The sequence below is a fragment of the Ochlerotatus camptorhynchus genome, unplaced genomic scaffold, assembly GCF_037179485.1.
Source record: "Ochlerotatus camptorhynchus isolate MF236.1 unplaced genomic scaffold, CSIRO-AGI_Acam_v1.1 ptg000046l, whole genome shotgun sequence".
NCBI lineage: Eukaryota > Metazoa > Arthropoda > Insecta > Diptera > Culicidae > Ochlerotatus > Ochlerotatus camptorhynchus.
In genome coordinates, this window is record NW_027040537.1 from 922,501 (window position 1) to 945,140 (window position 22,640).

The following is a 22,640-nucleotide window of genomic DNA, read 5'->3' on the forward strand; positions in this document are numbered from 1 at the left end:
AAAATCAAGCGTAACTATTCAAATCGACGTAACTATTCAAACGTTTTAGCATGATGGGCCGTTTTGAAAATAAAGTTATTGTAATGATTTTTATCAATAATGCGGAACATTTCTATACGACTGGTAGCTATAGAATAGTATCAAAAAACGATTTGTTTACATTTTGGTCATAAGCCGTTTTCAAATGTTACGCGAGAAATGGTCTTACATGGTTTGCTTACAAAATGCAGTTGAGGCCTTTTCAATTGTTGGTCTTGATATGATTACCAGGCAGCTCAGAAATTATTTCAAAGTCCTCTGGATACTTTTTCAAGACTACTTCAGCTTGATCAGGTACTATTCTTTAAAATCTCATGATGCCAGGTGACTCAGAATATCTTCCAAAGACCTTCAGAAGATCAGAGATATTCAAAAACTTCTCATGGTATTTTTTCTAGTCTTCAGGTTGATCAAGTATTATTCTGAAGATCTTCAACTGGGCAACAACTTAAATCACGTCTCTCAGATACCAGGTTGCTCAGAAATTCAGAAATGGTTGGTAATGCTATCTAACATGAAGCTTTAGTGTGATAATTTATTATCTAGAGAATGGTCTGAAGAGGGTAGGTAGATAGTTCTGCTAGAGTATGGCAGTATGAAAATTAAATAGAATTTGAAAATGAGCGAAGGGCCATTAATGCGACAAATGCCCTCTTCTTTTGCGTTTAGGTTTCAAAGAATTCAACAATATATCTGATGAGCGCCTATACTCAACCATTTAACTATGATTTATTTTATATTTCATATCCTCATTTAAGGGCGGATTATTGAATCGACGTTATGGTAGATATTTGCAGCTCCATTTTGCTCTTATATATGAGCGCACAGTCATAGATGGGCGTTCATATATTCACTTATGCATATTGGTGCACAGCTTTTATAAATGAAGTGTATGTTGACCAATATTTCTGTGCCTAATTAGTTTTGATAAAAAAAAAAAGAATTGGTTCTCGGATGGATAAATGACGTAGCATTTTAGGGTGACCAGCCATGTATGTAGTAAAATACGCTACAAGGGGAAAGGGGTCCAAAGTTGGTGCTTCTTCAAACGCAAACTACGCAAACTCATGCTCACCATGACACAGTCCTGTTCTTAATTGGGTGTTGGCTGGTGCCGCAGATTTCATCCAGAATTCATAAACAAAAGGAGAGAAAATAATTAGTTTGTTTGTTATAATAACTGCATGCGACATGAAGTTGGAAATTTTCGAACTTCATAATTGCATCTCATTCGCTGTTGAACCCAGCAAAGCGTTTAAGTAGGGTGGGGTGCGGGTTGGTCAGTTGAAGGAAAATGGTTCTACGACTCCTGCATTTGGAACAAACTCTGGGATTTTGTCAGAAAACAACCCGCAGAACAAACAGCATTGTCGGCAACGTGATTGGCTACCGGTGGAGCTTGAACGTCAGCGAATAGAGGAAGGAATACTGGTACAGGACATCAGATGTCGAATCAGACTGTTTTTGATCAGAGTCAATGTTATAATAAGAGTCCCGCCAAGAGTGAAGCCAGAAGTACCAATCAAACTGTCAAACGGAGTATCAAACAAGCAAAGTAAATAAACATTATCGTTCCCACAGACAGTGAACTACAATATTTTAGTAATTTTAAATGAAAACATTACTTAGCTTTATTTAGTACATTGTGGTATTTGTAAGTTATACCAAGCACTTGTTTGAACATTTTTCAGGTTCTGTAATTGTTTTTGTCTTCCAGAAGCTCCGTTATCGACATGAAATTTTTCACTTCTGAATGAAACGTCATCCGATCTGCAAACAATCTGGTTGCCATTTACTCTGACGAACAATTAATCACATACAGTGCTGATTGTTCGCAATATTTTCTCTTGGCGAGACTCTTATTATAACATCGACTCTGTTCTTGGTGAGGGTTTCTGAGGAAGGCAAATGAAATATACTTATATTCATACTTTAACATCTCTTGATGTTGTATACTATAGTCGTCGAAGTCATCTCGTTCTGCTTGCAGATGACTGTTATTTCATTTTACCTGCAATCAATCCCAATCAATTACTCTCTAATGCTACTATGTATTTCCATTCGATCTCTTACCTGATGCGAATATCATTTTCCATAGAGCAAATTGATTAAATTTATTGCCAATCCCAGTTTTCCTTCGCTCTTCGTCACACTATCTGACATCAAGTCAAATTTCTGGATCAATAATAGAAAAGGGCCCATCAGCATTTGTAAACAAACCGTTCCAAAGCCCTTTACTAACAAAGCGAAGGCCATCCACGCAAACCAACACCATCATCGGATAGGGGAAACCTCTACCTACACGATGATGGTGTTGGTTTGTGTGGGTGGCCTTCGATTTGTGAGGAATGAATGTGCTTTGGAACGATTTGTTTACAAATGCTGATGGGCCTTTTTCTATTATTGATCCAGATTTAGCGGCAAAACGAGGTACCAACAATCAATATGAAACTAACGATTTTAAATTGGCTCACTACTTGACTAGCCTATTGGTCCCAAGCAAATCAATTAACGTGCACCATTATAGTCGAAATTCTAGTACTACACAATGTTTGTTTTGATTCGCTATGAAAGTTTGACAAATGCAATGAGGGGTTAGCTTGGGGCAAGACAGCTTTTGATAATGAGTAAAATCGGAGTTAATTTTGAGTAACTCTGAGTAACTCGCGTTGCTCAACATGAAATAGACATAGCAACCGATACTGTCAAGCAAAGCAAAGCAACAACATTTTAAACGATGCGCTTGCAATGCTTTACTGGGAAGATCTTTCAGCAATCAAAGGGCAATTGCACGTGTATGAAAGGAACTACAAGCTGTCCCCTCAAATTCGATGGAATATTTCTATGGTGACCTTACGGAACAGTCAGAGCTGTCTTGCTTTACTGCCATGCCGATGACGTTCTATTACAGGGGGATTTTGTACAATCACTAGGAGGGTTCCAGTCAATCGCAAAGGGGATTTATGACAGTCACAGTACAGATTCCGAACAAGCCTGGGGGGAATTTCAGACAATCCCAGTTCGGTTTTCCAACAATATCAAAGGTAACTTCGGAAAATCCAAAGAAGGAATATGAACTGTCCGACGGAGGATTCCGGACAATCACAGGAAGAATTGCACTCAATATTGAGGGGGATTCATGACTGTCCAGGGGGGATTCCATATAATCCAGTCAATCCAAAGGTAGATTCTGGGCAATCCCAGTATTAAAAAATGGTATGTGATGGTTTCTACATCCTTTCGACGATCGCTCATTGACAAACTTCATATAAGTTTCAGAATAGAATCAATTATGAAGTTGGCCAGAACTTATCTATTTGGACCTGGGAGGAACAATTAAATAAAAGACTGCATTCAACAATGCTCCTTTTGTGTTAAATATCGATAAACACAACAGCACCAGACGATGAAAATTCAACCTGTTCCTGTTCAACCTTTTTCAACTCGTGTCTATTAATGTATTTTTGCACTAGTATCAGGGAAAACAACGGACGCTTCTGGTGATAGTTGACTATAACTCTGACATTTTCCAGCTAAATATTCTCAGAGATTTAAACCCCTCTTCCTTAATCAATGCTGGTAAATAAAATGTTGCTCATCACGAAAGAGTTTCCTCATTTCAGGCATGTAGTGCAACAAAATATGAAACCTCTTTTACCGATTTTGTGAGATTGAGTGTTAATTTTCATGAGCTAAATGAATCTCCTGAAAACATTTGGCCAAATTCTTACTTCCTTAGTCTTGAAATCACACCATCTAGTGTTTCCTTCCCGAGCAATTTACCAGAATTATCATTTCCCGATTCCCAGAAAACTAGTTTGACTTCATATGTTATATTAAATGACCACACAACTTTTGGGGAAAATTGATAGAAATTTCCGGAGAAAGTTTGACGAATCTTTAGTGCGAAGGCAGGAAAGCTTCCTGGCGAAGAATGTTTCAAACGAAACCGGTAGACGCTTCTGACACAATCTGTGGGAAACTCCCGGACGAAGTTAGAAGAGAACTCCATGCAAATTTAGGCAGCCGGATAAAACTTTCAGGATTACTTCAGAAAAGCAATCCGTTGGAAGTCCGGATGAAATGGGAAATAGTTTCCACTTCCAGCGGTAGGACGTCTGATTGTATTCTAGGACTTCTGATTATAATCTGATACTGTTAGAATGAAAAGATGATGAAACTTCCGTTGAACAATGGACGAAGGTGGAAGATTCTTCCAGGGCAAGTTTAAAAAAAACTTCCAGGAGATGCTGGAAGAAACTTTTGTGCAAAGTCAGACGAGACCTCCCAGAGAAATCATAAGAATCCTTCCGAAGAAGCTGGTCAAAATCTTCAAGGGGAAGTTGGAAGAAACTTCCAGAAATTGTCGGAAAAATCTTCCGGGAGAAATCCTGACGAAGTTCAAGTTTTAATAAATAACTACCGAAAATATTTCCCGATTTCCGGGATTAGTCTTCAGCTATTTTAAGATTCCCGGGTAATTATAAATGGCTGGGATATGAAAAGACTAACAACACCACATCACCAAAAATTTCAAAGACATTACACTTTAGCCATCCATTCTAAAAAGCAAAAGAGACCTAAACTTGGATTTTTTAATGAATGAAAACTAAATCTTGAAATCAAAAAATTTTGTCAGACGGGGATTGTTTTAATATTATTTGATGAAAAATATTAGACTACTTTGTTTGTTTTTGAGTAAATATGAGTAACTCAACGATTGTCTTACCTCTAGGAGGTTAGTGGATTTTCCTATGTTTCGAGGGGTGAATCGATTAGCTTGGGACCGAAGAGAGTACCAGAGCTGAGCCAAAAAGTTGAGCACGTTATTTCGGGACCTTCTAGTCTTGGAGTTACCTCTATGGTACTACCATCGATTCACCCCTCGAAACATAGGAAATTCCACTAACCCCTCATTTTATCTGTCAAACTTTCATAGCGAATCAAAACAAACATTGTGTAGTACTAGATTGTTGACTAGAATGTGGTACGTTAATCGATTTGCTTGGGACCAACAGGCTAAAGGGTGTCCACGATGAAATTGCCACACTATGAAATTGCTCTAAATTTTTAACCGTTGGGTAGAATTTAATGAAAATTTGGGTGGATTTAGTTCATAGTGCATTATTTACATCCTGCAAGTTTTAAAGTCCTGTGATCAAAACTCGCGGAAATGGAGTCGAAAGAACAGCTCGTGCGTGATAAAATCTTGCGCATTCATCACGAGAACAAGGATCTATCGCATCGTTCCATCGCTAAAATGTTGGGAATCGCGAATTCCACGGTGTCGCGAGTGATTAAGCGGTTCGAGGAACGGTTGACCACCGATCGGAAGCCCAGAAGTGAAGGAAAAAGTATTCCGTACAACACCAAAAATCACAACCGCGTAGTTGGGGCCTTCAACCGAAATCCGAACGCCTCCGTTAGGGATGTGGCTAAAAAGCTGCACCTAAGCCGCAGTTTTGTCCAGAAGGCCAAAACTAAGGCTGGGCTTCGAACGTTCAAGGTACAAAAGGCCCCTAATCGCGACGAGAAGCAGAACAAGTCCGCCAAAACCCGTGCCAGGAAGTTGTACCTCAACATGCTGACGAAAGTTGAATGCTGCATCATGGACGACGAAACATATGTGAAGGCCGACTTCAAACAGATCCCCGGCAACCTGTTTTTCACGGCCAAGGATAAGTTCAGCGTTCCGGAGCATGTCCGCACTCAGAAGATGTCCAAATTTGCGAAGAAATTCCTGGTTTGGCAAGCCATCTGCACGTGCGGGAAGCGGAGTGCACCTTTCGTGACCCAGGACACGATGAACGGACAGGTGTACATAAAAGAGTGCCTCCAGAAGCGGCTGCTTCTTCTCCTGAAGGCCCACAACGTCCCAACAATCTTCTGGCCGGATTTGGCCTCATGCCACTACTCCAAGGACGTGCTGAAGTGGTATGCGGACAATAAGGTCAATTTCGTGCCGAAAATGTTCAACCCTCCCAACACTCCGGAGCTCCGCCCCATCGAGAAGTACTGGGCGATTATGAAGCAGCACCTTCTTAAACGACCTAAGGTAGTGAAGACAGTCGAGGAACTGAAGAAAGTATGGGTTTACATGCAAAAAACGGTTGATTCACAGGTTGTGCAGAATCTTATGGCCGGGGTTAAGGCCAAGGTGCGGGCATTTGCGTATGGACTGTAAATAAAATACGAGTAAAATGGTAAAATGAAGTTTAATAGTTATATCTCAATCCCTGAAAATTTGATGGCAATCGGATGAAAACTCGAATTTTGCGAATCAATTTTGTGTGTGGCAATTTTATCGTGGACACCCTTTAGTCAAGAAGTGAGCCAATTTCAAATCGATAGTTTCGTATTGATTGTTGATACTCAGCGAATCCGAACACATAAAGCAACCATCGATACAGACGAAATGGTTGCTACGACTACCATGACAAACTCGCTCTGTAACATGGCTCGATCCGAGTGGTAGAAGGATAATGATATATTGGCGTTGACGGCACCATCGAAAAATTAGCTCTTCCAGCAAATTTAGATAGTTTCTTATGGGAATTTTCGGTGGAGTGAAAGGATAATACAAAGTCCGCCATGTTTCACGCACAGTCTGACGTTTGCTTATGGATTTTCTCATAGGAGTAAAGAGCTACAGAGTCGCCGTCAACGCCAATTGCTTGCCTGCTTTGTTGCAATATACACGGATGAGGACATAGCTTGATATGAATCGAGAAAAGACATAACAAAAAAATTCCCGTTAACACACGTGTATCATGTTCGGCTTTACTTCGTGAAGCAGCTTGCCAACAATTTGCTCGTTTCCTTCTACCGTCCCGAGTGAGTTGTGTCGCACGAGCTGCTTGTCATGAAAAAGAAGGAAGAAGATTATATCATTATTGCTTTGCACTTCTGACATAGCGTTATTATTCGGTTCGTTGATCGCTTGTCATTTTGTCATTTGATGATATTTTTGATTCCTTGTTGATACTACATCGTTCGTGAAATCGTGAAAAATTCGGTAAAAGGCTATGGGTTGGCAAGCCATTTGTAAGTGTGGTATGCTTGCCAAACCTTTTGCGACAACGGAGACAATGACAACCAATGTTTATTTATTGTTTATTTATTGTTCCAATGATTCATCTGACATATGGTTGTCTTAATGAATTAAAAAAGTATAATTAAAACAAAAACAGGACATATTCTAATTCAGGACAGTCTTCTAATAAAAACAGTTAACGAGCTTGAGCTTGATTGACCGCCCACGGTTGCTACTCTGTTATTGCCAGATCAGCTGTAATTACACAGAGAACCAATAGACGATGCTTGGGACTAGCAATCATCCTCAATGTGTAAAAACTGGTGATCTTAAATTAGGCAATACCAGCGCCGGCCGCGCCCGAACACAGGTCAAGAAAGGAATGGGAAGGATTGTGTTGACATGACACTCGCTTTGATGGAAGTCGAGAACACCTCTGCACTTCCACGAGGAATCACTGGGATGTTGGATAAGAGGGTTGGGTTTGCAGCAGGGTTCGTTTTGGTAAACGATAAGCTGAATTGATGTCCTAACGATCATATAACGCGAAGGAGCTTGGGACTAAACCCACGGTCTTCTGCTCAGTAAGCAAAAACGTTTGCCACTAGGCAGACGAGCACCTTTTTAATCACCGAGTTGCTGTTATTACCATGTAGTCATATTAACAAATAAAACGATTGACGAATCTTGAATGTGGATGGGCCTGAGATTAGACTCATGATGTTCTGCTCAGTAAGCAAAAACGGTTGCTCTAAGGCCACCGAGCCCCTCATATTACATAATACCGTTGCTCAAATTTTTGTATCCATTCAAACCCGGAATCAACGACAACGATTTTACTTACACTGTAACCGACGATCTTTCAAATCCGAAAACTAAAAACTACGAAAAAGTACTTTGGCCTTCATTAAGTTCCACTTTCACGCGACGTTCAATGTTTCAATTTGCTCTTTCCGTATTGTTCAGGCTATAAATAGGTCCTTTTCAAAAGTTACGCGAGAAATACGCACAATCGTCGCCTACCTCGCAAAACTGGTTCCAAACGACAACAAAGGCATAAGCAACGATGGATTGTTGAACTTTGCTAGCTCCGGTGGTGTAGTGCACAGCAAAAAAAAAATGTAATATCGATCAACGTAATTCAAGCTGATGTATGAAATAATGATGTAATTGTAATTTTGTAATTTATCAGCACACACCCTGGTCGACCACTGTAAACCAATCTGCCGTTAAGCGAGTGTGTACGTACTGAAACCTGGCCGTAGGCCTATGCTAGACCGTATAGCATAACGACCTTCTTCCACTAGCAGGCCTGTTTCTGTTTGCACAGACAGTCCCACTAGTTTCTGATACATTTATAGGGGATAGTAGGAGATTAAAAGAATTGAGAAGAGTTATAGAGGTTTTTGTTGTTGTTGTTTTGCTGAAAAGAGAGTAACAGAACTATACGAAATTACACCTGTTGCGGTATACTATTTTGGGAGTGTATATGAGCGTGTACCATGTACGGTAGCTCATCTCTCATCGTGATGGTGGGACATAGTAGACAAATTAGAGAGAAAACAAGGAGGTATTAGTATTAGTTATATTTAAACAAACAAAATAAAAGAAGAGAAGAGGAAAGAAGAGCAGAAAAATAAAAAGGGGATGAAGTAGATAACAAAGAAAAGAAACGTAGGCAGATTATTAGAAAAGGCATTATCCGAGACCACAATCAAATGTCACTCCCGCCGAGATCTCAGCGAAACCCTCCCCGCCGAGTCCCGCACAGCCGAGCTCGGTAGAAAAAACTAAGAGCGTTAGTTTCGGGATCATTTCAGTGTTAGCGTTATGTTAGTTTTGATCCGTAGTCAACCCTGCCGACCCCTCCAACATTAGTTGCAGGCAGTGGTTGTTAGATAATGCGGCACTGAAACTACTACTATTTTAGAGGTATGATTCGTCAAGTTTATACAACTCAATGTTTCAATTGAGGCAAACTATCTATCTTACAATTACAAAACCGAACCTAAACTTACAATTATATGCAAATGCAAAATGAAACTTGACAAATCATCGTCAATCCCCTTATTCCAGGGCAGGGCCTGACGATTTGAATCTAATTTTGATCAGTGAACCTGCACCATATGGTACATTTTCTCACCATGAACCTATCATTTCCAGCCTATCTGAACTATTTAATAAATGGAAGCCATAACATGGGTTACGCTACCCCCAAGCGGGCCCTCCGCATCCTGTCTCTGTCTTATCTCAAATACAAAATGCCAATGGTATGAATGTATCTATGTATATATAACTTGGAAATGACGTACAATCAAATAAAACCGTAACCCACTCACTTGGTCAGGCTTCAGAATCGTCCAGTGGGCAGTGCGCTCTACACTCCAAGTTCCCTTTTATTCAAATTTACCGCAAATTTTATATTTTACCCATTGAGTGTTGATTAGCCACAATGAAACATTGTGACAGAAGTTGAGGTTACTAGTGTATTAAATAATGTAGGTCCTATTTAGGATTAAATCTCAAAAATCAAAATCTGGCCAACGCCCACCCTAAACCTAAACCTGTTCTAATCCACATGAAATGACTAACGAATGGAAGACTTTGACTACCCAGCCATGCAATAGTCTCATTCCGTGTCTTATGGCAACTTGATGATTCTATTGCGCTCATCTTTTGGCACCACCCAGGAGAGACTTGGTCCTGTACCCAATGCTTAACTTATCTCCATTCCACTCAGCTGCTAGCAATTTCTTGTGATATAGTGGGCGGAATATTATTATATGAGACAATTCAATGCAGACGTCTTTCCAAATTTGGCAGATCGACAGGTAATCGGTGAGTTACCACGATAGTTGCTATTCAACAACTCGACAACCCATCCCATCGTCAACGCCTGCTATGAGAAGTTCCCATTGCAGACGCCAACGAAACGACGTCATCGAGCTATCGATCAACTACCCTGGTTATCGCCTGATACCTTATAGCACGATGCTAGGAGGCGAACCGGAAGAATCGATGAGCTACCTCCCCCTACTCTTCTAATAAAAACAGTTAACGGCACATTAAAGGTCAAACAATGCATAGACGTCATTAAACGCATTAGTGACGGCTCGGATAGGTTCATTCAAACCATATTGCCGATTACGAGCTGCAAGATGTACAAAATTACGCTGTCTAATCACTCTCTCAGGTGCGTAAAAGAAAAGCTGCCGAAGTAATTCGGGGGAAACAACCTCGCTGGTAATGATTTTAGCAGTAAACACAGCTTGTTCCAAGGTTTCAATTCCAAGCAGACGACAGCGATCAACGTAAGACGGCAAGCTAGCCGTGTCACGCCAAGGCAGATGACGAAGCGCGTAGCGAACAAACTTTCTCTGTACACTCTCAAATCTAGCATCCAGCATGCACTATACTCTAAGATTGAACGTACTAACGAACAATACAGCGCCCGCAGGCAATGCGGGTCGCGAAAGTCTTCAGATATTTTGAACATACACGCTTTTTCAAAACTACTTAAATTTGGGTAGAATCCACCCAGATCGGTCAAAACTGAACCTACCCAAAAATGGGTAAACTGTGTTGTGAGTTACAAGTTGACAAATGAACAACATCGACATGAATCCGATCGACGTTGTTAATTTGTCAACTTGCCACTCCCAACATAGTTTACCCAATTTTGGGTAGGTTCAGTTTTGATAGATCTGGGTGGATTCTACCCAAATAGTTTTGAAATAGCGTGTAATTTACTGTTAACTTTAGTCAGGATGTCATTGTAGTGCGGTTTGAAGGTCAATTCACAGTCAAGTGTTACTCCCAAATCTTTGACCTGGCTAATCCTTTCTAATGGTTGCCCGGAAATGAAATAATCAAATATTATTGGGTTTCGTTTGCGGTGAAATGATATCACATTGCACTTGTTGATGCTGAGCGTCAAGAAATTACAGGAGCACCAACGGTCCACAATCAGCTGCAACTCCTCACAATCAGCGATTCAATTGATAACCACATACATTGTGACATCGTCAGCGTAGAATAGCCGGCATCCAGGTGACACGAAAGCTCGTTGACGAAAAGTGAAAACAGAACGGGGTTCCAGATTACTTCCCCCGGGAACGCCAGAAACGTTCGTGAACACTTCAGAATGAGAAGCTCCAATCTTAACGCAAAGCGAACGGTTCGTAAGGTAAGATATGAACCACGAGATGAAGGATCCAGACAATCCGAGTTTCTCAAGCTTGCTCAAAAGAATGTTGAGGTCTACTCGGTCAAATGCAGCCTTGAGATCACTGTAAACCGCGTCGATTTGTCCGCCAGAGTCCATTGTCCGAACGCAGAGCGACACGAATTCGGTCAAATTGGTTGTAACTGACCGTTTTGGGTAGAATCCATGCTGAGCCGTGGAGATGTAATTTTTACAAGACCTGAAGAGCGCCTCATTGATGATGATCTCGAATACTTTGGGCGGCAACATAGTGATGTGATTCCTCTGTAATTCTGGACATTCCTTTTATCACCTTTCTTGTGGACGGGGAACATATACGAAAATTTCCACGCCTCAGGAAATTTACTCTCCTGTAGTGACAGATTAAATAACTTCGCCAAGGGAGTCAGCAACGATTCCGAACACAGCTTCAGAACGGACGCAGGAATGCCGTCTGGCCCGGCAGCAAACGAGAATTTCAACCTTTGAAGAGATTGACGGTATGTTCACTGATGTGAAACGGACGGAGCTCAAATGCATCAGTTGGAGAATCGCTTATAGCAATCGTGACTTGATTTGGTGAGGCCGAAGATTCATTGAACGAACTCATGAAATGTTGAGCAAAAAGGCGGCATTTTTCCGATTCAGATTCAGCGGTTTGCTCACCGATATGAACAGACAATGGCAAACCGACTTCGTTCTTTTTAGAGTTTGCAAACGACTAGAAACGCTTTGGATTTCTGCGAAGAGATGATTGCGTGCGGAAGACATATCGTCGATACAGGAATCTGTTGCAGTTCCTATAGTCGTTACTTGTGCGGTTGAACTCCTGCTTCGTAATGTACGAACGATTTTGGCAGTATCTTCGTAGCGATTTAGCCCTATACCGTTTCAGTCGACGCAAGTGACCGTTAGACCACGGTGGATTTGGTGCGGGGCTGGCAATAGGTACAAATTCAGCCATGATATCCCAAATCATCCAACATGTATCCAACATGTGTGATGTAGAACAGAGACGAGTTATGTTTGTTCACATCGACCGATACTGAGTGGTTGCGGTACCCGAGCAAAGTCTGAGATCAAATTGAAATCTAAATTTGATGTTGTGATTTCGCTGATAATGATTACTCAGGTTGCTGTCGTTTTGGTCGTTTTAACGGTTAAAAAATCAAAATTGAGAGCAAACAAATCTTTCTGTGACATCACATTGAAAACTATTTCTGCTATCAGTGAGAGCAAACTGAAAACTAAATTTGATATCCATTTTTCCTGTTGATAACAAAATGAGGATTCAATTTGATGTTATGCTAAGGCAATGAAAACAAACCCGCAACAACATATTTTTGAAGAGCAAATGTAGAGCAAAATGAAAACAAAATTAGACATCAAATTTGTCAATTCCGTAAACTGAAATCAAATTATGATTTCAGTTTGATGTTGATATCAAAACTTGATTTCAATTTGCTTTCATTTTGATGCTGGACTTTGCTCGGGTACAAGCACATAACGTCGTTAATAGACGATTGTTGTGTATTGAGAACGCTTGCGCAAAAAGACTAAGGAAGGGAAACGGATTCGAAACTCATATGTCATTAGCCAAATACATCCGTAGACCATACTTCCACCGTTGTATAATTGGCAATGCACCCGTGTACTGAATGGGAATTGTGGGTTCGAATCCCACCGGTGCCCTTAGATTTTTTCGCAAATTTTCTCACACGCACGTCTCTTGCCGATGATATGTGCTAACCTCTCAGTATCTTCTAACTGTCGCATATACCAAATCATTTGACTGAAATATTCAACGGCATCGTCAACACATCCAGCTAATTCTAATGGTCGCCAATCGATGCCGGAAATAGCAGCACTAATCGCAACATAGTCGACTCGACGGAAATCCAGTGTACGGAACAATCCTCAAAAACGATTGGCGCTGGGAGGTTCATCAGGGCGTCTAAAGCAGGGTGGTCTGCATCAAGAAAGATCAGAGGTTCTATGGCTTCCGAAACGGTGCATGCCAGAGTTGCAGCTTCGTTAGACTCAACCTGGAAAGACCCATCGTACGACTTACTCCACCGGAGCAAAGGCTGGTTATAATCTCCGAGCTGCAGAGCATAGTCATTGAATTCCAAAAAGGAAACAATAGCACCGATGGAGTACACATGATCCTGAATACCAATGACATCGTCGCGGTGGTCAGGAGGTAAATAGATCACGCCTACACTAATAAATCGACTTGGCGTAGTGATTCTAACCCACAGCTGTTCTACACGGAGAAAAAATAATACCCAAAATTTGAGTTCTTTTTACTTAATATTGACTTCAGCCTCTCACTTGCACTCGTTATTGTTATCAAAAAAGGAACGAGAGATTCGACCCAACGATATAGTTCAGCCCAATAAGTTACTTTTGAGTAAATTGCATATTCTCAAATTAACGTGAATTAAACTTAATTTTGGGTAGAATATACTTAAGAGTAGGTGATTATTTTGCTGGTGTTAAATGGAAACTACTATATGCAATTTACTCAAATTTGGGTTATTGAGCTGAACCCCAGAATTGAGGAAAAAGTACTTAATTTTGGGTAGTTTTTCATCTCCGTGTAGAGCAGCGATTAGGACACCTCCACCGCGGGTTTTTGCACTGTTGGAGGCATTACGGTCTGTGCGATAAACCGAAAAGGCATTTCCGAACAGTTGGGCACTGTATAAACGGTCATCGAGCCATGTCTCCGTCAATACAATGACCTCATAATCGCACTCGCTAGCGGACAAAAAGAACGAAACTACCTTGGTCCGTAGTCCTCGAACATTCGGGTAGTATATGCGCAGGAGATGAACTACGTTTACAGCGCCAACTGCAACAGATGCGTTGTCGGCCGATGGAGCCGTGGTGGAAGGTGAAGAGCTGCATACAATACCACTGGAATTCGAACAGACATCAGGAAGAGGCAATCCAACATTAACGTGGTAGTTGCCTACTAGAGCAGGTTGGAAGACCCTCTCTCTACATCCAACAACGGGTCTGGGACGACTGTGAAGAGCGCAGGCAGCATGTGTGAGTGTTTGAATAAGCGCCTGTTACTCATGATCCGCAAGCATGATGCCTTAGTACCATAGAGCCTCTATGATAGAGGTAACGCTAAGACGGTCACAAGCTAATCGATGCACTCCTCGAAACGTAAATATAAACTCATTTTATCTGTCAAACTTTCATAGCGAATCAAAACAAACATAGTGTAGTACTAAAATTGCGACTAGAATGGGGTACACTTATATATTTACGTGGGACCAATACAATGTCCTTCATATAAGGTCCGGGCCAACAGGCTTATTGGGGTTAGTGAAATGTGCAAGTATTTAGTGGTGTTCCTATTTTATTGCAATGTTTGTTTTTTTACCCGAAACAGCTGTTGGCAGTGACGTAAATCTCACTGTTCGCAGTATGGAATGTTATGGTAGAGTGACGTCGTCACTTGAGTGCTCAGCAATGCTTACAATATTTTTGCTTCTAACACCAGCAAGCTGCCTGTTGATCCGGACCCTATACAAACGTCATTGGGACCAGTAAGCTAGTCAAGTAGTGATCCAATTTAAAATCGTTAGTTTCCACTGGTGGTTAGTACTATTTTGGCTGGATTTGGCGTCGGTTCCTTACTCCAAGGATACGGTAGCCTGGTATAAAGCCAACAAAATTTAATTCGTACCCAAGGATATTAATCCGCCAAACTGTCCCCAGGGCAGGCCAATCGAAACTTTCTGGGCCCTTACCAAAGCATATTTGCGGAAAAATGTAAATGCAGCGGTTTCCGTTACAACGCTTGGAAATTACTGGGAAAAAGTATCCAAAATGGTTGGAAAGGCATCTGTGCTGAAGCTTATCAGAAGCGTAAGATCAAAAATCCGCTCCTTGGCTTACAATTGATCGGATTTCGGATTTTCTACGTTGAAATTAAGATTTTTTATTTAAATCGGGCTTAGACATTCTGGGACACCCTATAGATCGAAGAATTTCAAGAGTTCAATTAGTTAAAAAAAATAAAATTGCGTTATGAAAAAATTTAAGGAAGTCTAGAGAATTTTATTGAAGATAGGAGATCTTTAGAACAGTTCCTTTAACTTTAGGGAAGTACCGTAAAACTGGGTATCTTTGATAATGCGGGTAACTTTGATAGTATAATATAAAGATTAAATTTACTCGCTACTTGCTTAGTTTTTATATAGTATGTATTTCATATTTTACAAACATATTAAAAAACTATTTTCGTATTTTTCGCCTGTTCGCACTCAAACCATATTTTTTTTAGAAATCGACAAACAATTTATTTATTTGTCGTCAATCAGTGTAGACCGTTTAACAATAGTTCTGTTGCCTTACAAGCTATTTAAATTCAAACGTTTTATTTGAAATTGTCAATAAATGTAAACTACATATACAAATATCTAAGAAATAAAAAAGTCACGAGTTTAAATCTCACCCCCGGACAAGTCACGAATGACCCAAGAGCGTTAAAGTGACTATAATTTAAAAAAAATTGTTTAAACTTAACGAGATGAAAGTCTAGCAGTTAGTGTTCTCCTTACTGAATCTTTAGACATAGTTAGATCTATACGCTCACAATAATTATTATAAACTCTCATCATTCTGTTGATTGGTCCATTTTTACCATAATTCATTCTGTGAGGTGACAGTTAAAATTCATTGAGTTCTTAACATGCATGATGGTACGTAAAAATTTAAGCTTGCTAATATTTTTTCTGAATTTTTACGTTGTGAGATAATATCATTAACAAAGGAAATCATGGAAATTTCTCTTCGTTTCTTAAGTGTTTCAATGTTTATCAACATGCAACGGGACTCATAAGAAGGAAGGGGAAAAGAGGTCCAGCCTAGTTTCCTAAGAGCAAATAACAAAAACTGTTTTTGAACTGATTCTATACGATTTATATAAGTTTCATGGTATGGAGCTCACGTAAGCTATATAAAGTGTTTTGATGATAAATGGGTCTTTAAAATGGTAACTGAACCTTTTTATGGATCCCAACATATTATTTGCTTTGTGAATTGTGGTATTCACATGATCTACAAATGTCAACTTCGAGTCAAGAATTACTCCTAAGTACCTAATTTTATCGCATCTTACAAACAGCTGGTTTCCCAGAGTACAGGTAAAATCTAGAGTAGTGTGTTTTCTGGAAAAAATAAATAATATTGCATTTTTTAACATTAATGTCCAGCAGACTTTTAACGCACCAATTGTAGAAAACATCAATTTCATTTTGAAAATGTATCAAATCAGAACTGTCAAAGATTTCCATTTCCATATGCATCAGCATATATGAGCACATTTAAACGATTTAACACAAACTTCACGTCATTCACAAATAAAATAAATAATAAAGGACCCGAGGTAACATTAACTGGCGAAGATATTTTTCCTTTAAAGCGGACCATCTGTGTTCTTTCTGTCAAGTATGATCCAATCCATTTTAAAAGTGTACATGTCATACCTAAACGTTTTAATTTAAAAAGAAGTAAGGGAATGTCTACTCTGTTTAAGACCTTACTAAAATCAGTGTATAAGGTTTCAACCGTATTACCTCTATCCATTGCTTCAATAGAAAAATTCCAAAAGATTAGTAAACGTTGACCAACCTTTAAAAGAACCATGTTGATTATTTGAAATGCGATGCTTAACCTGGTTAAATATTTTTTGGTTAACAATTGCTTCAAACATTTTAGGAATGCATGACATAATTGCAATACCTCTATAGTTTTTAATGTCTGACCGTTTGCCAGATTTAAATATTGGGACTAAAAATGATTTCTTCCAATTTTTTGGAAAATCACCTGTTTTGAGAGATAAATTGTAAAGCCAAAACAATGGTTTAACAAAACTCATTGCTATTTTTTTCAATAAAAATGAAGGTAGTTCATCAGGACCAGGTCCTTTTCCGGCATCGAGACTTTCAATAGTCATAAAAATTTCTTGAACAGTGTTAATATTAACTGATACGTCATTTTCCCCTTCCTGTAGGTAAGAAAAATAGTTCAAATCGAGAGCATTACTGGATTTCTTATATAGGTTTTGGAAAAAGCGAGCAAATTGGTTACAAATATCCTCACTATCAGTGCTATCAAACTCTCACAAACTGCATGCGTGATGGGAATGTACATGACTTCATTTTTTCGTTCGCGAAGTTAAAGAACGTTTTGGGATCAGATTTTATATTGTTCTCTACCCTCTTGAATTGTAATTCGCATATGCTGACGATATTTCTGCCTCAAATTCTCTGCAAATAACAACGTATTTTTCTAAATTTTGTGCATTTTTAAACTTTTAATACGACTTGTGTGACTATTTCCGATATAGCCATCACAAATTCAATGTAGTATTTTGATTGCTTATGCTGTTTTCTGATTATATACTCATTCAAAGTTCCATATTTAAAGAACTGAAAAGTTTGAGTTTCACGATTTTTTTCTATATTCATCGAGCATTATCAAAGTAACCCCAAATCAAAATACTGATGTTCGGTCCAGGGCTCTACATTTTCGAAACTCTAAAATGAACTCGTGTTTTTTTCTCTCATACATATCAGCAAAAAACGAAAATAAAAAAGCAGGACGCATAGAAGGAAAGGCTGGCTGTGGAACTTCTCGTCGTTGCTTTGTTCATCGCTTTCAATGTAAGGAACGTCGATTTTCTAGTTAAACGAACCTCATTATGGCTTTCAATCCCCTTTCACGAACATTCTATCACCGCTCTTTCAATTTGTTTAAAATGCGTTATGTCCCGTTTTTGATCATTTTTTTAGATAAATATATGGATGGAAGATAAATTAAAAACATTACGTGTAATCTTCACATGTTTTAAATGTGTTATTTCATTTTCCGTCATATACGTCATGAAACCTCTGTTGATGTGTTTCATGAAAGAGAAAACTATCAAAGTCGAGCGCTCTTTCGCTCATCAGTTTCACCGAAGCTTGAAAGGAAGACCAATGGAGCGACGGGAGAAAGAGAGACAAGCGATTGAAAATTTGTTTGAGGTTCTAGAATGCTGCGAAGCTGTTCGACTTTAACAGAAAAAGAAAGCCAGCAGTCTCTTCGTCGCATCGATTTGGTCGATTGAAGCTGATATTGTGACGCCCTGGTTCGGTCACACAACTTAAAAAATAGTGCAAATGCTTTAATTTCCGTTAAACAAATAACTAACGAATTAACTCCTGGATCCTCAGTACTTGTTTTAAAAATATAATATTTAAAAATTATTCATTGCTGCAAAAAATATTTAGAATACACTTTAAAAAAATTATCAGTGTACACCCCGTTTTACGGTACTGAAAACTTCAGAATAGTCTAGACTTACGGGAAATTTAAAAAATCTAGAAGAATTCGTAATTTTGTTTACGTTTTTCAGTCTTCAATGTTTCGATCCAAGGGATTAGATATGAGATCTTCACGCGGGTTTGTTTTAGATTAAGATCGTATAACTTTTTATGCTGAACGAAAGACAGCACAATTTTATGTCCCCTGGGAAAGGTTAAGTCAAAAGACCGAAACGTTTCAATTAAAACATCGTAACGTTTGGAGTAACATTTTTAGTAGTAGCTTTATGGTGAGCTGGTTGCAGACAAGTTTTACCCGTACCCTAGTTTTAGTTAGAGGGAACTAAACTGTGTGTAAATTCCAAAATTAAAATTATGGATGCTCCTTAAAAAGGGGCCGCATGGATTTAAGATGGTCGGACACACATATGAAAAATAAGAGAGTTACCTCTCAATAGCTCTTAATTCACCATGGCTGCACCGTTGGAGAGGTATTAGTTTGTGTATCGATCATATGATTGGAACCGTATTCAATAAAACGTTTATTTTTTCGTGATGAAAATCTCTTTGTGCTAGATTTCACTAGAACATTCCTGCTGTCTGAGTAACGAATCGGATGGATTTTTCCTTCAATGAACTGATACAATTGCAGACATATGCCTACACAAGCTGCTCTCGATGCAACATGTGATCTGACTGTGATTTTCCCGTTTTCCTTTTTTTCATGTCTGTCCTTCCGATAAGGTGGCGTTGGAGGCACAACCGTGGCAACGACGAGATTCGGATACTATTCTTCGGTTGTTGGCGGACGGATCGTCAGCGAGGTAAGATGGGGAGCTGTTGCTAGGTGTTGCGTATTGGGAACATCCTTTTTCAAGTGTGGAAAAATTCCATGAACCTGAAGGTTTTTGCATGCTCTGTATATTTCACTTGGGTACTTTCATATAGGGGAAAATATTCCAACTGTTCAATTCAAACCTCTCGATTTTTCCTTCCCCCAAAACAGCCAATCCGAACGGTGGCGATGAGCAGCGGCATCACCCGGAAGGGTTTCCAGCCGAGCTGCAGCGAGTTTGCAGTGTTGGCAGACGAACGGTCGCTGATGCTGTCGCGGCCATCGTTCTACTCGGATCCGACGCCGAACGAGTGCGACTCGACGGTCGACTGCGGTCTGACCCGGAGTCTGGACACCGGTGGTTGGCGATGATAAACCAACAGCCGACGCAGTCGAACCAAAACTAGCTAGAAAAAGTGCGTACGCGACGACAACCTGGATGCTGTAACTTTCCGTACAATTAAATTACTGTGTGAATAGTGAGTAAAACCGTGACTATCAGGAAATGGATGGATGGTGAGAGGTAAGAGAATCAAAGCGAATGGTATTTTTTAAATACATTTTGAAATCGCACAAAAGCCAAGAGTGAGTCTTCATAGATATATTTTTGTTGCATTCAGCGCGAATTGAATAAATCGAAATTAATGTTCAGAAATTTAAACGTTATGGATGACCACCCGATTTCAATTTTAAATATCACCTGCCTTGCTTGGGAGGGAATACCCATTCGAATGGATTCAATTATGAATCCAACAAAACGTGGTTTAAATTTCGTTACAAGGTGATTCACTTTCGCTAATTAATCCAATTAATTTAATAAATCACAATTACCTTAAATTTTCAATTATTTTGAGTTGCATTTATAACAAAAATGTGATTCTGAAACTGAACCAGGGGCCTCTGATAGCCTAGTCAGTAAAGGTATGGTATTATTGGCGGCGGGTTCGATTCCCGGTCCGGTTGGAGAAATCTAAGGAGAGTCTCAACCGGGTAAATTTACATTGGGCGTGTGGCCTCCATTGTGGAGTGGAAACGAACGATTTTAAATTGGCTCACTACTTAACTAGCCTATTGGTTCCAAGCAAATCGATTAACGTGTCCCATTCTAGTATAAATTCCAGTACTTCACAATGTTTGTTTTGATTCGCTATGAAAGTTTGACAGATAAAATGAGAGGTTCGTAGTTTTTACTATGTTTCGATGGGTGCACCGATTAGCTTGGGATCGAAGAGAGCACCAGAGCTGAGCCAAAAAGTTGAGCACGTTTCTTCGGGACCTTCTACACACGCAGAAAATAATATTTTAAACGTAATAATATTTGACGTAAAATCAATAAGAATTTCGTTTTGTTTTGGCTGCAAACAGAAATCATTATTGTTTCAATAATCCTAATAAAATTGTTATGGTTATTTTGCTTAACGACGTGTTCGGGGTATCATCCAAACCATTTACAGGGCTGTTACAAGATTTTCTAAATTTGATCCGCAAAATCCGCGAGTTCTCAAAAGAAATCCGCGACTTCAAATACTAATCCGTGACAAAAAAAAACTGTTTTCATTGCCTAAAATAGCATTTTATACTACTACATGGCATTTTAAGCTTATTGCTTATAGCATATTAGATTTTTACCTGCTCTCAACTTAATGTTCTTTGAAGTACTTTCACATTTTAATTGAGAGATTTCTATGCCTGTACCATCCTATGCCCAAGGAAGTAGAGAAATTTTCCAACCAGAAAAATTAATAGACCGGACGGGAATCGAACTCAGTCGCCTCCAGCATGGACTTGCTTTGTAGCTGTGCCTTTACCGACTGAATCGTTTGTAACCTTTGAATGTTTATAATAACATTGTATCATCTTCAGTTATAGTATAAATTCTGAGTAATTAGTGAACACGGAAGCGAACCAGCCTCAGGCTAAAAGCCTCCATAATTAAGAAAACATAACTTAACTTAATCAGTGAACATAATAAAACACCCTTACATTATGAAATTCTATTTAATAATACCGGCCTAGATTTGATGAAACATTATTTAAAAAATAATAATGCATTTTCATTTGAAATGCAAATTTTCTCGAAAATTAACCTTTGCGTCTCTGACGTATTTTGCTGTCCTAAATGTTGTAGGTAGTTAACTTGTCTCTAGTTTTTTCAAATTTTACCGATTCAAATCAAACACCCTGCACATAATCGAATGATTACCAGAGTTTCATAAGTCACGCTTGTTGGTCACGTCGTGATTGTTTATTTACACGGATATTCTTGGGGTCTGTCCAATGGTGAGATATTTTCATGATATTTTTTTATTTCTAATATGAACCTAGCACTTTTCGTTGTCAAATCATAACCGAATCGAATATATGTAACTTTGTGGATCATGCACAACTTATTACTATGTATACCGGAAATTATAGGGTTTCCAAATCCTCCAGAACATCAGTTGATTTGTTCTACTAGATCAAACAAGACTGCAATAATGTCTGTAGTATCGATATCCAATCAGATTCAATGTGTCTATGTGGATCATGCATGATCTGTTTCCGAGTAATCCAGATGTTCAAGGTTCTTCAAATCGTCCAACCGATCAACCGATATTGGGAATTGGGACAATGTCTTTAGTATCGAAATATTTCCATACAGATGCACTGTGTCTATGTGGATCATGCATGAAATATTGTAATGTATACCAGATGTTTTAAGTTCTCCAAATCGTTCTGGGCCTCATAGCCTAGTCAGTAAAGGCACGGTATTACCAAGCCGGAGGCGGCAGGTTCGATTCCCGGTTCGGTCGAGGGAATCTTTTCTCGACTTCCCTGGGCGTAGAGTATCATTGTGCTTTGCCACACAATATACGAATTCATGCATTGGTGTTGGCATCGAAAGCTCTCAATTAATAACTGTGGAAGTACATTTAGTAGAACACTAAGTTGAGAGCACGCAATAATGATGCAATAATCAATCAGCTTGAAATGTGAATGAGAAGAAGAAGAAGAAGAAGAAGAAGAAGAAGAAGAAGAAGAAATCGTTCTGGAGTTCAGATGATTTATTCTACTAGATCAACCATGACTGGGATAAAGTCTGTAGTATCAAAATATGTCCAAACAGATTCATAGTGTCTATATGGATAATGTATAATTATTTCCACGTATACCAGATGATCTAGGTTCTCCAAATCGTCCTGCAGGTCAGATGATTTG

General features: G+C 39.3%; 1 protein-coding gene across 1 annotated transcript in view; it reads left to right on the forward strand.

Annotated features, from left to right (window-relative positions):
* The window catches only part of LOC135716908 (adipokinetic hormone/corazonin-related peptide receptor variant I-like), a 221,250-nt gene extending 201,310 nt beyond the window's left edge, over positions 1–19,940 (forward strand). The window contains exons 8-9 of the mRNA XM_065239031.1: positions 19,352–19,431; positions 19,614–19,940. Coding sequence (XP_065095103.1) covers positions 19,352–19,431; positions 19,614–19,814 — 281 coding nt within the window. The 3' untranslated portion in view covers positions 19,815–19,940. The remainder of the gene's footprint in view (positions 1–19,351; positions 19,432–19,613) is intronic.
* Positions 19,941–22,640: the final 2,700 nt, after the last annotated feature.